This window comes from Geotrypetes seraphini, chromosome 1 (assembly GCF_902459505.1).
Source record: "Geotrypetes seraphini chromosome 1, aGeoSer1.1, whole genome shotgun sequence".
In the NCBI taxonomy this organism is placed as follows: Eukaryota; Metazoa; Chordata; class Amphibia; order Gymnophiona; family Dermophiidae; genus Geotrypetes; species Geotrypetes seraphini.
In genome coordinates this window covers 271688381-271704985 of record NC_047084.1, presented here as the reverse complement: position 1 = coordinate 271704985, position 16605 = coordinate 271688381, and the positions used below count along the sequence as shown (strand labels likewise).

General features: G+C 41.7%; 1 protein-coding gene across 6 annotated transcripts in view; it reads right to left on the bottom strand.

Moving 5' to 3' along the window:
• CTBP1 (C-terminal binding protein 1) overlaps positions 1–16605 on the bottom strand; it is a 646630-nt gene that overhangs the window by 261214 nt on the left and 368811 nt on the right. For all 6 annotated transcript variants that reach the window (XM_033951334.1, XM_033951361.1, XM_033951324.1 and 3 more), the window contains one exon: positions 16343–16394. In XM_033951334.1, coding sequence (XP_033807225.1) covers positions 16343–16375 — 33 coding nt within the window. In that variant the 5' untranslated portion in view covers positions 16376–16394. The remainder of the gene's footprint in view (positions 1–16342; positions 16395–16605) is intronic.

Below are 16605 nucleotides of genomic sequence, written 5' to 3'. Positions count from 1 at the left end.
TCTGCAGCTTATAAAAGAGCTTTATACTGCAATAGAGAGAACCTTTTTGCCCCTAAAAATTCCGATTCTCAGGGATCGGGTGATCGCTGCATGACTTGTGTTGTAACATACTCTAGCCAATGTCACCGGTTGGTTCGTTCGCTCAAAAAACACTGGGCGATCATGCAGACCTCAGGTATCTTTAAGGCCTATAATTTAAGGATAGCCTTCCGTAGAACTAGGAACTTAAAAGAGATTTTATGCCCCTCTGTACTTCCCAATAGTAGTTCTGGAGTTGATCAAGATTGGATAGGCCATAAGGCGTGTGGTGCATGTCAGATGTGCAGTCTTATGGTTTGTACCAACTGTTTTTGTAATCCGAGAGATAAAAAAACATACTCTCTGAGGCATAATTCTGACTGTAAATCTTGCGGTGTGGTCTATATCGTGCAATGCCCCTGTGATTTAATATATGTGGGTCAGACCTCTCGCAAATTTGCTACAAGACTCACTGAACACAAGAGTAATATTAAAAATAAAATAACTGGGGCTCCATTAGCTAAACATTGTCTTGCAAAATCTCATGAGTTCGGATCTTTGAAAGCCTTAATTTTGGAAGTGGTTAAGCCAAATAGTAGAGGGGGGGACTTTAGGAGGTATTTGGCACAAAGGGAGCAAAGATGGATAAATAGGCTGGACACGCTGTACCCTGGTGGATTGAATAGATCAATGGAGTGGCACCATTTCTACTAAGAGTTACAGTGTGTCTAGTTGGCTGTTATGTCATGACGTTTGTTTACGTAATGGCTATAAAACGTAGCTGACTGCCATCTTAATCTGCTTTGAAATCTTGTGACCAAGTGCAGTAATGTGAGTACTGTTATTGCTGTTTTCTTATTTTTTTGTTTAGTAAATTCTTTTGACTTTGGTTATTTTGTTTTTATTTTTACAGTGAAGCCTTGATTTTTTTGAATGTCCTGGTGACCCTGACGCAGCGGACGACTTAAATCAGTAAAGTTCCGCGAAACGCTGGCCGCGTCGGCATATGAACACTAGTGACGGTTCTTCTCTGTACAATTAATTATAAAGCTAAGTTGCTTTTTTGGTCTTTTATATATATATATCCTGGCTTGCACTTATTTACATACAACCCCATAGGGGTGGTAATTTCTTTTAAATGCTTGAAAAAAATCTTTAAAAAATTGCAGGTGTGTGGGCCGATGATTGGAGCAGGAGCAAATACACCGCGCAGATCACTTCCAGTCTGTGACTGTTATGCGTGGGCTCAAATTCTGAGGCCATAGTCCTTTCAACTTTCTGGACTATTAATACTACCGTGCACTGCTAGGTATTTGCAGTATTTAGTTCTGTTTTTCATTAGAGATAGAGAGCCCATACACCCTTCCCCTCCCCTCCCCCCGCTAGCTGATATATTACATTGCCACTTATCAAGCGATGCTGCTTGCCCAAAGCTTCCCTCTGACACGCCCATGCATTAACAGGAAGCTGCGTCAGAGGGGAAGCTTTAGGCTGAGCACCACTTGCAAAATTACAGTTGCTGTTGCCTTTCTTACCCGCTTTGCTTGCTTAGCTTACTTTCCATTGATCGGGAGGGGTCCATTGCCAATCGATGCTGGGGGGGCCTTCGCCGTTTGAAAAAAAAAAAAAAAAAAAAATCGGAGTGAAAGGTGAGTAGTGAGATGGACCTGGGGTGGAGGGAGAGAGAGAGAAGGGGGCAGGGCAGATGATGGAAGTGGGGATAAGGGAGACAGAAGGGAGCAGAGTAGATGATGGAAGTGGGGAGAACTTGCGCCCAGCCAGTTCTCACAAGAAGGACTTGATTGGAAATACAATCTTGAAATGTCTTTAGAGAATTGCAAATTGCCCTCTGCTCTAACAGGTTGATGTGGAATATCTGTTCCTGAGGGGATCACAGACCTTGAGTCTTGAGACCAGTAGTCCCTCCACCAGTCGCTTTCCAGACCCCCTCAGACTTGGACCTTGACTCTTCTGGCTCTTGTGGGGCCACAGCCAGTCCCTATGTTCCCCTGCCTCTTGGCTCTCCATGGATCCTGGAAACTTAGCCAGTCGTCAAACCTGAGCCCCTCCCTGGACTCCAGGCTCTACTGGGCCCTCTGGATATTCCTTCTTCCAGACCCTTCCAGTCACTCTGGTATCTTTTCCTAGATGCATGCACTGAGGACTTTTCCAGTCCCTCAGCCTTATCCCAGACGCACATCCTGAGGACTCTTTTGATCTCAGCCAGTCTCTTTCTCTCTTGAGGGCTCTTCCTGGACTTACTTTCTATCCCTCAGCCGCTCTCTGTGAGGACTTTCCCATCACTCACTCTCTCTGGTGTCATCAACCCTGGGGTACTCTCCTGATCACCCCCAAAGTCTACTGGGAAGGCTGGGCTAATAAGCTTACTGAGGATTAGGTCAGAGACCAGCATTCCTCCCCTCGAAGGTCGCCTGGTTGCCGAAGTATAATGTTGAGGCAGGGCTGTGAGGACAAAGATGATCAGAAAGCTGAAAATCATTAGTCCTCTCCAAATAGTGGAGCAAGACTCTTGATGTCCAGCTTGCACAAGATCTTATCCTTCCACTCGGAGCCTGTGGAATGAAATGCAGGCAAAATGAACCTCCTGGTTGACATGGAAGGTGAAAACCATCTTCAGTAGAAAGGAAGGTACAGCACGGAGAACAATTCTTGTGTCCATGATTTAGAAAAAGAGTTCCCTGCATGAAAGAGCTTGAAGCTTCAAAATATGCCATGCCAAGACAATGGCGACCAAAAAGAGAGTCTTTATCATCAGATCCAAAAGAGTACATCCTTTAATGGCTCAAATGGGGTTTCCACAAGACCCTTTAAAATAATGTTAAGATTCCAAGAAGGGAAAGGATGACATAAGGAAGGCTGTAAATGAAGCGCCCCCCCTCAAAAAATAGGTAACACCTGAACTTTAAGGGAGGCCACCACTAAACCCGCCTGAAGAAAAACCAGGACAATTGAAATGGGAGTCCACCCAGTCCTTAGCACACCACTCTTGGAAGCTATCCAGGCCTTGGCATAAGAAGTCATAGTTGAGGGTTTCTTGGACTTCAAAAGCGTCATCATGACCACCTCTGAATAACCATGCCTCATCAAGGTGGAGCGCTCAAGAGCCATGCTATAAGACCAAAGCGCTGTGGGTTCTCCATGGGCACAGGACCCTGACTGAGAAGGTTGCAATGAAAAGGGAGCTTGGGGGGAGTACTGCTGGACAGGGGAGAAGGGGAAGGGAAGAGAGTTACTGTTGGATAAGGGGAGGAGGAAAGGGAGAAGGGGTTCTGCTGGACAGGGGAGGAGGAAAATAGGAAGGAAACAGCTGGCAGGGAGATTAAAGGAAGGGAAGGAGTCGGGATGGAATGGAGAGATCAGATGAGGGAAAGGGGAGAGATAGAGGAATGAGAAAGTAGAGAGAGATTGATGCTGGGAAGGGGGTCAGATGTGAAATAAGGAGAGAGGGACAGAGATGCTAGATATGGTGTAAGAGAGATAAAAATGAAGAGAGCAGAATGAATCATATAAAAATGAGAGAGGGGGCACAGGCTGGATGGAAAGGGGAGAGGGGCATAAAAAAAAGACAGATACCATATGGAAGGGGGAGAGGGCAGACAGTGGATGGAAGGGGCAGGTGCTGGATTGAAGAGACAGAGGGCAGACGCTGGATGGAAGAGAGTGAAAAGACGATGAAAGCAGAAACCAGAGACGACAAAGGTAGAAAAAAATAATTTTATTTCTATCTTGTGATTAGAATATATCAGATTTAAAATATGTATCCTGCTAGAGCTGATGTTAGACATAACTGGGGAGTGCAAAGCCCAGGCAATTCTTCTTTAACTTCCAGCTGGCTTAGAGCTCTCTCTGACCAGGGGGCAGTTGCCCTAGTTGCATTCCCCTAACACCATTTCTGCCATGTGTGACTGCGGTATTCTGTTAGATGATATTTGTGTAGCATTCTGTAATAATTTGGCTTATTCAGTTTTCTTGATAGTAGAGGGGATATATGTGAAGGGGAGAGGAGACGGGGGTTTTGTTGATCCTTGCCCTGTATTATTTGTATTTATAAAATGACAATTGTACAGAATATTGTTTGTTTTTATACTTTAATAAAATATGTTCAATATAAAATCATAACTATTTGAGGCTTGTGCAGATGGGATCAGATGGTTTGTGGGACTGAGCTCACGGGGACGGGGTGGCAATGGGTTTTTTAAAAATTTCAGTCTTAGTAGTTTACTGATCCACAAAATAATTATTTCTGCCAGTCCATAGGTGTAAAAAGGTTGAAGAACACTGGTGCAGACCACCAAGAGAGGAGGAACTCCTGTAGAGGGCGCATGTGCGCTCTGGCCCAGGGGACTGCCTCAAAGGAGGCTGCCATGGACCCCAGCACCTGCAGATAATGACAGGCCATGGGGGCTGGAAATTCCAGGAGATCTCTGATCTGCTGCTGAAGTTTGACTGGCTTGGGAAGAAACACAAAACCCTCATCTCTCTCCTTTACTTGTCATCTCTGGGGCATAGGTTATCTAAGTTAGGTGTGATATTTTACAGTTATACTGATGATAATACTATTGCAATTCCAATATATTCATCATTCTCTCAATCTATGCAGTTGATTTCTACCACAATTACAACTGTAGAATTATGGATGATCGAATTTAAGTTAAAACTCAATAAAAAGAACAAAATTCTTCTATGCTACTCCTTGCAAGAAGAACAAAATTCAGGCGAATATAAATTTAAATGGAATTTTCTACTCGATTAATCCTACTATAAGAATTCTAGGGGTTATTTTAGATCAAACTCGCACAATGAATTCAAATACAGATGCTTTAGTAAGAAAAAGTTTCTATATGTTGTGAAAATTATGGACTGTTAGACCATATTTTGATGTTTCTTCTTTTAGACTGTTGGTACAGTCATTAATTCTAAGTATTTTGAATTACTGTAATATAGGGGTCCTTTTACTAAGGCACGCTAGCTGTTTTAGCGCGTGCTAAACGCTAACACGTTCATTATATTCTATGGACGCGTTAGCGTTTAGTGCACGCTAATATTTAACTCACGCTAAAACGGCTAGCGTGCCTTAGTAAAAGAGGGGGATAGTTTGCTTAGCGGATTATCAGAAAAATCTTCATAGACTCCGCATCATACAAAACATGGCAGCTCGATTAATTTTCAATCTGAAAAAAATCAGATCAGGTCACACCTTATTACCAAAGACTACACTGGTTACCAGTCGAGGCCAGAGTCAGATTTAAGGTTGGTTGTATATGCTATAAAGTCTTAACATGGTTTAGCACCTGATTATCTTGTGGATCATTTTTAATCATTAATACACAACGCCCAAGACGTAATTGTAATTTGTTTGCTTTTCCATCGGTAGAGGGTCGTTTATACAAGAGCTATTTTCAATGACTCCTATCTTTTCAGGCAGCTTCTTGTGATAAAGAGTTTGTAAATCTGCTAGTTGGCTCTGTCTCTTACCAACAGTTCAGGAAATTATCGAAAACCTATTTAAGAAATTTTTGCAATTTCTAGGTCATTTGTTTTTATTGTCACTGTTTCGGTTTTCTTTTGTAAACCGCATAGAACTCATACTGCGATATATATATATATATATATATATATATATATATATATATATATATATATATATATATATATATATATATATATAAAAATACATTTTTATGTTATGTTATACTCCAAGGTCTGTGAAGGAGTCAACTGGCTCTTCCTGAAGTTGACAATCCAACCCAAGCTCTGTAGCAGATATACCACTGTCTCCACTGCACGTTCACATTCCTGTTGAGATAAAGTTCAGATCAACCAGTCATTCAAGTTAAGGACACCCTGCTTGGGAGAAAGCCCATTACAACTATCATCACCTTGGTGAAAATGGGCAGTGCTGTCGCAAGCCCAAAGGGAAGAGCCGTGAACTGGAAATGTTGCATAACGTGAAAACACAGAAACCTGCGATGCTCCGGAAATATTGGAATATGGAGGTAAGCCTCCGTGAGATCTAAGGATGCGAGAAACTTCCCAAAGAGGCAGCAGCAATGACTGTACACACAGTTTTCATTTGGAAATGAGGAATCCACAGGAAGCAACTGACCGACTTGAGATCTAGACTGGCCACTGTGAGAACGGGCTATTTGGCTTGATGGACCATTGGTCTGATCCAGTAAGGCTATTCTTATGCTCTCCCCAAGTGTGCTGCGGCACACGGTACACAGTCTTTGATCAGGTGCCAATTTGGCACAATCAATGCACACATTTGACAGATTAAGGGCTGGAGAGTCTATCTCAAATGATTTTTAATTAAATCAAGGGGTTTTGACTTAAGGCAGAAATAAAACTTTGAAAAAAAGATCAATAAAAATCCAAGATGGCTTGCAGCGGCAAATTCATGCAAAAAACGGCAAAAATAAACAAAATCCGAAAATAAAAAACAGCAGTTTGGGGTGATGGGAGACCTGAACCCTATCCTCAGAAACTCAGAATTTAACCATAGGAAATAATGGAAGTGTACTCAGAGTCACTGAAGTGCCTTGCCTGTCAGCTCTTTTCACTGCAGTTAAATGAAGGAAAATAGTTTTCTGATCAGAACATAAGAACATAAGAAGTTGCCTCCGCTGAGGCAGACCAGAGATCCATCTCGCCCAGCGGTCCGCTCCCGCGGTGGCCCATCAGGCCCATTGCCTGAGCAATGGTCCCAGACTATCCCTATAACCTACCGCTACTCCTAGCTGTACCCCTCAATCCCTTTATCCTCTAGGAACCTATCCAAACCTTCTTTGAAGCCTTGTAACGTGCTCCGGCCTATCACAGCCTCCGGAAGCGCGTTCCATGTATCCACCACCCTCTGGGTGAAAAAGAACTTGAGGATCTTTGGACTGCCAGTCAGATGGACACCAACTATAACCTCCGCCCCCATGGATCCTCACCACGTGACTGGGGGGTGAGAATTGCAGCCTATACATTGAAACCCGGAGGATGTTTTACTTGGGATGCATACCTCCTGCGCTTAAACCCCTGACAAGGTCAGAGGGCAAGCGAGCTCCCAGGGAAATGGACCCCAAATCCAGGAAGGGTTACAGGTTTGTTCCATAGATCCACGAAAGTTTCTCCATGAAGCAGCAGTCCGGCTCTGCAGGACTGCATCCTTTCCTCCTATAGAGGACCACCACAATGAGGTCTCAAGACACTTAAGACACTGAAAAAGATGAACTTTAAGCAAAAAAAATAGGAAAAAGATGTAGAGCAAAAGACTTCTGCACAGATTGCTTGCAGAAACTGAAAACTATAAGAGGCTCTAACTTTCTTTCTAAGGTGGGAGGAGCATGTGCTCAGAAAAGTGTTATGATTTCTGCAACTCCCAAATTGTGGGAAGGGATTGAACACCAAGCGTACTGAATCCGGAAGGGACTTAACAGAATGTATTACTGTGCAAAGGAAATTGGGATCAAGTTAAAGGAATACGTTTCCTGAGAGACTACATTACACATACATTCTACAAATTCTTCCCAATGACATGTTTACAGCGCATTTGGGGGGTCAATCATAAAAATGAGAGGTTAACAGAGAAGGATACTGCTTCCCTCAGGAAAAGGAGCCTTGGAGGGTGATGTCAAACAAAACATTTTATTCCTTAGGCTGGCAGAGTCAGCTGACTTCACATAATGCAGTACACACTAAACTGTATGCTGAAGGGATTTATCATGAATATAATTAAATTCTATAATGGCTGTGCACTTGTAGGCCTTACCACTTTTCTCAGCTGAGACTATGGATCTCTTTGAGAAGAAATGTATTTTTTTAATACTACAAACATTTTAATTTTGTTTGCTGCAATACAGCAAAAGCATAGTTATTCGCTAGGTTTTTTCTGCAAATGTGGAAAACAAAATCAAATTTAAGCTACATAATGAAGAACTAAGACTCATTTCAGAGTAATGAACAGGAAGTAAAAAAACTGAAAGCTTTACCTTTCAAATACAAATCTGCATTTCATTTTTCTCCCAACTAATCAAATTGCTGACAAAGCATTTAAATTAGGGTAAAAATAAGCCTAAAATTTTGACATTTAAATTAGGGTAAAAATAAGCCTAAAATTTTGAAATTAAATTCAGCAATATTTAACTGACTGTTATTCCGAAATGTATGGTTTATTTCAGTGAGGCTGAAGCTGAGGTTCAGGTTGCTACAGGAATCTGATCAACTTTGAAATTTTGATCCAGATCTGGTTTTCTTAAAGTAGAAATATCTACTAGGGATATAACCAATTAAAACATTTATCTCACTAGCAGAATAGCATTGTAAGGGAAAACATGGAGTACTCTGCACTAACAGGTGTTACGGTGCATGAGGTCGTATATCAGCCCCATGGTGTTTTATACATGTGTTAAATCTGTGTTTTAAAGTCATGTTACTCAACAAAGGTTACTACATTTTAGTGACTAGTCTAATATGTTGACTTTTTTTTTTTTTAAGGGTTTTTCTTGGTTTCAGTTTTGTTCATCTGCAATATCCCTAGCTGAAATCAGAAATCCATTCCAAATGCAGTGGAAGCCTAAGTAGCACAATATTTATTTATTAGGATTTATTTACCTCCTTTTTGAAGGATTTCTCTTAAGGTAGTATATAAGGGACTCTCTTACTAAAAGCACATTAAGCTTTTTCCATTTACTGTGTACTAACAACAGAAATCAGCGCACGTTAGCAACAGAGGCTGCGTGCTAATTGTTTGTGGCATGCCTAGTATGTCTTCTGGAATTGGCACATGTACAAGTGCATTAGTAAACATAAAGCCAGGTCATTGGACTCAAAACATTTACAGGTTCAACTCAAGCACCTGAGATATCTGAAGCACAATTTTCAAATCTATACAGAGGAGCAAAAACGAATTTATGCACATAAATTGGCAATCTGAACAGAGGGTCACTTTTACCTATAAGCAAAAGAGACAGCTGTCTTAGGCTCTGCATAGGAGTCCCATAAACAAAAGCACCCTTGAGAGGTTAAACGTTCCTCTCCACCCTCTCCCCCTCTAGAAAAAAAAAGCTTAGAACTGCTGCTGCTGCTACTTATTCCTATAGCATTGCTAGACACATGCAGCACTGTAGATAAAAACATTCAAGAGACATTCCCTGCTCAGTAGGGCTTACAATCAACTCTAAGACTAAGCCTAGCATAAACCCAAACCACTATCTGATCCTGGGTAGTGAAATCTGTCTCTTTGTCCTTCCATAAGCCAGCAAATATGCTTAGCTGCGTGGAAGTCCATCCTACCACAAAGCTAGATTCACAATGATCCATGATATGAGTTCTCTTGATTCAGTCCACAAAACTGATCCTAAGTCAGCAGATAACAACGTGCAAGTAGCCATGTCTTTTTCTGTCTGCACTGGGTGTCTAGAAGAGCTGGGAAGGGAGCTCAAAGAATCTGAATAAGGAAAACAAAAGGAAGAGGATGAGAACAGGATCAGCGTATCAAGAAAGGGATATAAGAAGGAAGATTGGGGGGTAGAAACATGATGGCAGATAAAACGCCAAATGGCCCATCCCCAGAAACCATTATCTCTTCCTCTAAGAGATCTCACATGCCTATCCCAGGCTTTCTTGAAAATAGACAGTCTGTGTCTCCACCACTTCTTCCGGGAGACTGTTCCATGCATCTACTACCCTTTCTGTAAAAAAGTATTTCCTTAGATTACTCTGGAGCCTATCACCTCTTAACTTCATCCTATGCCTGGGGTGGGCAACGATGGCTGCAATCCAGTCGGGTTTTCAGGATTTCCACAATGAATATGCCTGAGATCTATTTGCATGCACTGCCTCCCATTGTATGCAAATGGATCGCATGCATATTCATTAGGGAACTCCTAAAAACCCGACTGGATTGCGGCCCTCGTTGCCCACCCCTGTCCTATGCCCTCTCATTCCAGAGCTTCCTTTCACATGAAAGACTTGACTCATACTCATTTACATCACATAGATATTTAAACGTCTCTATCATATCTCCCCTCTCACTTTTACTTACTTGCCTCGCTCATACAATTACTCCTTTCAGTCTTGCCCACTGAATTTCTACTCCATTCAGATGTTCCCATCTAGACAATTCCTTGACGTTGTAGCAGGCACCAGCCTCCAAACAGGACTCTTTAGTGCCCCTAGTGGCTACAGCTAAAATTGCACCAGCGTATGACCCAGTAAGGCAGGGAACTCCGGTCCTCGAGAGCCGTATTCCAGTCGGGTTTTCAGGATTTCTCCAATGAATATGCATTGAAAGCAGTGCATGCAAATAGATCTCATGCATATTCATTGGGGAAATCCTGAAAACCCCACTGGAATATGGCTCTCGAGGACCGGAGTTCCCTACCCCTGCAATAAGGAAATCACCCTGCAGAGACTGCAAATATATTCAAAGAAAAAAACAAAACCCATCCACTGAGTTCCAGGGTTTAGTTTTCACAGGTAAGTTTAATGTCCGAATGTTTAAACAAAAAGAAAACAAAATGGCCGAATCCAAATTCAATGCAGTTTGCAAAACAAAACTTCCAAGGAAATCTCTGGGTAAGTTCAGGATTTCCTCTCACAATGCGAACAATCTTCTCTGTGGTTTTACTCTCCACAGAGCTTCTTTTCCATAATGCTTTTCCAAGTCTGCTCCTAGCAGGTTTCAGGTAAGTTCAGTTCACTGCTATCATACTACCATATTCAAACATAAGAATTGCTGCTGCTGGGTCAGACCAGTGGTCCATCGTGTCCAGCAGTCCACTCACACGGCGGCCCTTTGGTCAAAGACCAGCGCCCTAACTGAGACTAGCCCTACCTGCGTACGTTCCGGTTCAGCAGGAACTTGTCTAACTTTGTCTTGAATCCCTGGAGGGTGTTTTCCCCTATGACAGACTCCGGAAGAGTGTTACAGTTTTCTACCACTCTCTGGTTGAAGAACAGTCTCACATAACAAAGCCTCCAGCTTATCATATAACACGGCTGGATAAAGGGGAGTGCCTAAAGTTTGCTTTCAAAAAGCACAAAAACAGCTTTCCAAAATCCCTCCCGGTTGGTTGCAAACTTCTCCCCACAAAAAGGCACTCTCAACTTCTTAACAACAAAAAAAAAAGTGCAAGAACAAAAACCCCACAGTTCAAGCAGTCAATGTCCCAGGCTGACAAAAAAAAAAAAACTCAGCCAAAATAGCAAACACAAAAAAACCCTCACAGTTCTCCAGCTCAGTCTTTGCAAATGGATGCCAAGCCATCTGCACACAAATCCTCAGAAGCCAGCTCTAGGTTTGCTGCTACGAACTCTGAAGTGGCTCCAGCTTCTTCCACTTCTATCGGGTCACAGGCATTACCCATGCTTGAGCCTGAAAGCTCTTCTTTAGGGAGAGCCCTGAGCTTTCTTCCTAACCTGCCTTGCAGCTTACCAACATCCACTGGCTTTTCAAGAGGGGAGCCACACCCTGCTCTGACTGAGCCTGCTCTCACCTGGGCTTCTCTCTGGCTCCCCCGGTGGACACTAGGGAAACCATAGGGACCAAGGCAGGCATGGAGCCTGACTGGTAACAACGTAATCTCCCATCCGAACAAAGTTAGTTTTTTAAAAAGTCTAGAATCTTTGCTCTTGAATGAGTCCAGAGTGAAGTGAATGAAGTGCAAAGATTGGAGGGATGAAACAGGAAGGAGAAAAGTGTTTAGAGGAAGAATGAAGAGGTGCGAAGGGGAAAGATTATCTAGAGGGAGGAGTGGAGAGGTGAAAGGATCTGGAGGGCTAGAACAGCTGAACGGCAGTGTGAAGAGATTCAACTGGGAAATAGGTGAGACTATTAATGGACAAATCTGTGAAAGGGTGAGAGAAGGGGAATGTAAAATGAGTAAGAATTAAAAGAAAGGGGGTTTGGTATCAGGAGAGGCTGAGTGGCAGCTACAGAGCTAAGACTTCAAGAAAGATAGATCACAGCTAAAAAAAGGACAAGGATATTGTTTGGGAAAATATCATAAACTTAGGGTCTCTTCTATTAAACTGCGCTAGCAGTTTGTAGCGTGGTAAGCTGCGCTGAATGGCCCGCGCTGCTCCCAATGCTCATAGAGTTCCTATGAGCATCAGGAGCAGCGCAGGCCATTCAGCACAGCTCTCTACGCTAAAAACTGCTAGCGCAGTTTAATAGAAGAGGGGGTTAATAGAGCCGATATTCAGACCACAGGAGTTAGTCAGGTTGACTCCCGTGGTCGGCACTGAATCTGGATATTCAATGCCAGGCCATTTCTGGTGGATATCCAGTTTATTTTTGGCCACTATACACTTCACCAGCTAAGTCGATATTAAGCACTGGCCAACTAAGTGTATAGAGGCCTGATTTGGCCGCTAAACATAGCCAGCTAGCATTTTTTAATTTGCAGTTATTTAGCTGTCCGCTAAGCGCTAATATTCAGCGTTTAGTCAGCTTAGCACTATTTAACTGAACAGAGCCGGGAAGGGGAGAGGAGAGGAGGAATAGACAGACAGGAAGAGGTACTGGATGTGAAAAGGGAGAGGGATAAATGCTTGTCCAGTTGGTGGGGGGGGGGGAGGGAGAGTGAGAGAGAGAGAGCGTGAGAGAGTCACTGGGGAGGGGAAGGAAAGGAGAAAGATATTGAATGGAAGAGAAGGAGAGTCATATTGAACTGTGAGAAGTGTGAGTGGGAAGAGAGGGAGAGATAAGAGTGAACCCACAGTGTGTATATGTGTGTGTGGGGGGGGGGAGTGTAGGAAGAAGGGGAGGGATAGGGAGACAAAGAAAAGAGAGGCAGCATAGAGATAGGGAGAAAGAAAAGATACTGAGCATGGAGGGAGAATAGGGACAGACAGACAGAAGATATGCTAGGTACAGAGGGAGAAGAGATCAAGATAGTGCTAGATAAAAGGGGTGGGGTTCTGGCAGGGACACAAAGAGATAATATTTATTTTTATTTACAATTTTCTGTACCACTTAACTGATACAGAATGCAACAGTTTACAATAAAATAATAAAAAGGGAAATAATTTCATTTAAATGGGAAAGACCTAAAATTAACCCACTGCTGATCACAGGGGGAGGTTTATATCAGAGAGAGAAATGCAGGACTGGGCAAGAGACACACATAGGTATAATGCTTAATATGAGGGTGAGATCAAGACACAAGAGGGCAGATGCTGAAACTTGAGGAAGGAGAGCGATAGTGACACAGAGGGGAAATGTTAGGAGAGATAAGGATGCATGAGGAGCAGAAGGATGGATATGGAGAAAAAAAAAGATATGTCAAATGAACAAGAAACATTGCAAAAGCAAGGAAAAAACCCAGACACACACAGAAGACATGCTGGGACTAAAGCGAATAGAAAAAAAATGCTCAAAACAACAGAAGGTAAAAAAGAGGTATTTTATTCTGAAATTATTAACTAGAATCTGTCAGCTTTGGGACATAATTTCAAATATTAGACATTCTCCCTCAATAGCACATGTTTAGCTTTTAACATAATTCACTAAAATTTTCAGAGAAATTCCCAAAAGGCCTCAGCGGCTACTCTCCAAAGCATTATCAATTTGCTTAGAGATTAATGTAGCCAGCCTCTTCATCGGTCTTACCAATATTCAATATTCAAAATTCAAGAATTCTTTTATCAACAATTCACTCTTATTGAAATACTTTATCAGTTTATCCACTATTAGTACTCATCTTTTAAATTAAAACTTCGGGGCTTCAACATGATCATGTTTTGAGTCTTGCTTTTTGTCAAGGAGTTTTTCCCCTAAGAAAGTAGCAAAAATATTTATTTATAAAAAAAATACATTCTTAAATAAATTCTAAAAAAATATCAGCCAGTCTTAATCCTTAGACCAACTAACCTTAGAGAATGTCACCGTCACACTTCATTTTCTTTAATAATGGCAGCGGCATCTCGGTTCTCATTTTAAATACCTTACTCTCACATGATTTCATCAGCCAGTCTGAGAAGCACTACAGGCACCGCGTTTTTTTTTTTTAATCAACATCATCCATTCTAACTCAGCGTTCAATCCACTAGAGCTAACTGAAGGGGTCTTTTACTAAGGCGCGCTAACCGATTTAGCACACGTGCTAAATGCTAACACATCCATAGAATATAATGGGTGCATTAGCATTTAGCGCACACTAAATCGGCTAGCGTGCCTTAGTAAAAGACCCCCTGAGTTTAATTTATATATCCATTTCTATTCACGGTAATTTAAAAATTTCTTCAGGAAATATGCATTTCTGATATTTTGCATTTCACTTTCTCTAGTATAAAGATTGACTTCTTAAGATTTCCAGTTCAGTATTTTGCCCTCATCTCTCATGTTTTTCATGTGTGACCAAGGTATGGTATTCTGCCAACATGTAATATCTGTGTAGAGTCCTGTTTATTTTTTCACTAGGTAGTGTAACCCAGTAGTTCCCAACCCCAAGCCATTTGGGTTTTCAGGATAGCCCTAATGAATATGCATGGAGCAGATTTGTATGCCTGGCATATCTCTTTTCTTCATATTCATTAGGGCTATCCTGAAAACCCGACTGGCCTGGGGGTCCTCCAGGACAGGGTTGGGAAGCACTGGTGTAACCCATTCTGAGCAAAGCTCGTTGGGGACAACGGGAGAGAAAACAAATTAAATAAATAAATACATTTAGGGCCCAGTGTTATATTTACAGTGCTGCCTTTTCAACCATGAGGTCAGTTTTAACTTCCAGGACACAAAGAGCTTTTATATTACCCCTTTTATGAAATTACATTGGCAATTTTTATTGCCAGCCGCAGCGGTAAGAGTTCCGATCTCATAGGAATTCCCCATTTTTCAAAAGCAGAAAAGAGACGTCCAATGCTGAAGTATGTGCAAATAGCTAGGGGTCATGTTTTGGGCAGGACTAGGGAGGGCTCAAAATCAGGACATCCAACTGCAATTACTGAATGGTTAAAAACGTCCCAAATGTAAAAAAAAAAAAAAAAAAAGGACCTCCTAAGTTAGACCTGTTTCAGTAATGTCAGGGTACAAAAATGTGCTCCTACTGAGAATCTGACCACTGGAGGAATTAAGGTATGACTCTTCCTTAGTCCGAATAGGTTTCAAAAAAACCAAAAACTATAAATTACCAATAATGTGAAAATTCTGATTGAAAAATTAGTAAAAAAAAACCCTTTTGTACCCAGCACAAGGATGACACGTGCAATAAAATTTCAATGATTAGATAAGGGGATTTCAGTACGGGCTCAATTATCCCTACGAATGACCAAAAGCCCTGAGCAGGTGTTCATAGGTGACTAGCACCAGACCCGAAGGTCTAAATAAATCCTGCCCTGTACATCATGATTACCCTTATTTCAAAACGTTTGACTAATAGCATTAAATAAATATATAAATATAAAGTGCAAACGTGCATCCAGCATGAGAAGAAAAGGAGTGGTTGCTGTCCCTCTCCCTCTCCCTTGAAAGTGAGACTGAAAGGGGACAGTAGGCTTTATAACAGCTTCAGGTGTTATGGGCTTTCTTAGCAAAGCAGGAAAGCAAAAGCGAGGAGTAGCCTAGTGATTACTGCAGTGGACTTGGAACTCGGGTTCAAATTTCAATTTAACTCTGTATTACAAGCCCTCCAAGAAACAGAAAAATATCTACTGTACCTAAATATACAGTATAAGTCACCCGAAAGCCTGAAGACTATTGAAGTGGTGTTCATTCAGATACAGCAGGTATTTTTCTGTTCCTGGAAGGTTCACGATTACAAAACAAAAAGAAATATTGGCATATATCACGTTGGAAAATATTTTTGAGATGGACATCCATTTTGGATGCTATGACCTGGACATCCTTTCGAAAATACCTCTCTACATAAATCTATTGAAGTTTGTACAGTTTACTTTTTTAACACTTTATTCTTTGGCATTTGATACAATACAGTATGTATATAGACTAAGGACCTGCTCCCAACCCTTCCTACTTAGCCTCCACAAACTGCTGAGCTACCAACCACCTATGATCCTATCCCCTAAAGTCTACAATCTGTTATCAAGGTAGATCCAAGGAAAGCCACTACATATCCCCGGAGGTCAGGTCAGTGGCATGGAATCTTGCAACTGCTTGGTATTCCACCCAATACATGTGATCTGGCTTAGTCACTGTTCAAGCAAGGATCTTGGACTAGATGAACCTTTGATCTAACCATGAAGGCAATTCTTATAGTTTGTTTACCTTAGCTGTTAGACATCTTTAGATTAGGTACTTCCATACCGTAAGAAGTTTGGATAAGACAAACCAAAAAATTAAAGATAATCATACTTTGAAAGATGATTCAGCATTCTGCAGATTCATGGTTTAGGCGAGAAGGGCTCTAGAAATGAATAAAACAAGTCCATATATTAACATTTTTTCAGGTCCCATAAGTGGTTTTAGACAGGCACTTTAAACTGCCTTTCTTCAATATATTTAAATGAGCAATTTTAAAAACAGCCTATCCAGGAGCAAAGTCTGTAGATACTTTCCAAAAGTAAATTCCATGTATACATCTCCTTTAAAAAATGTACCCAGTCTACACTGGTTTT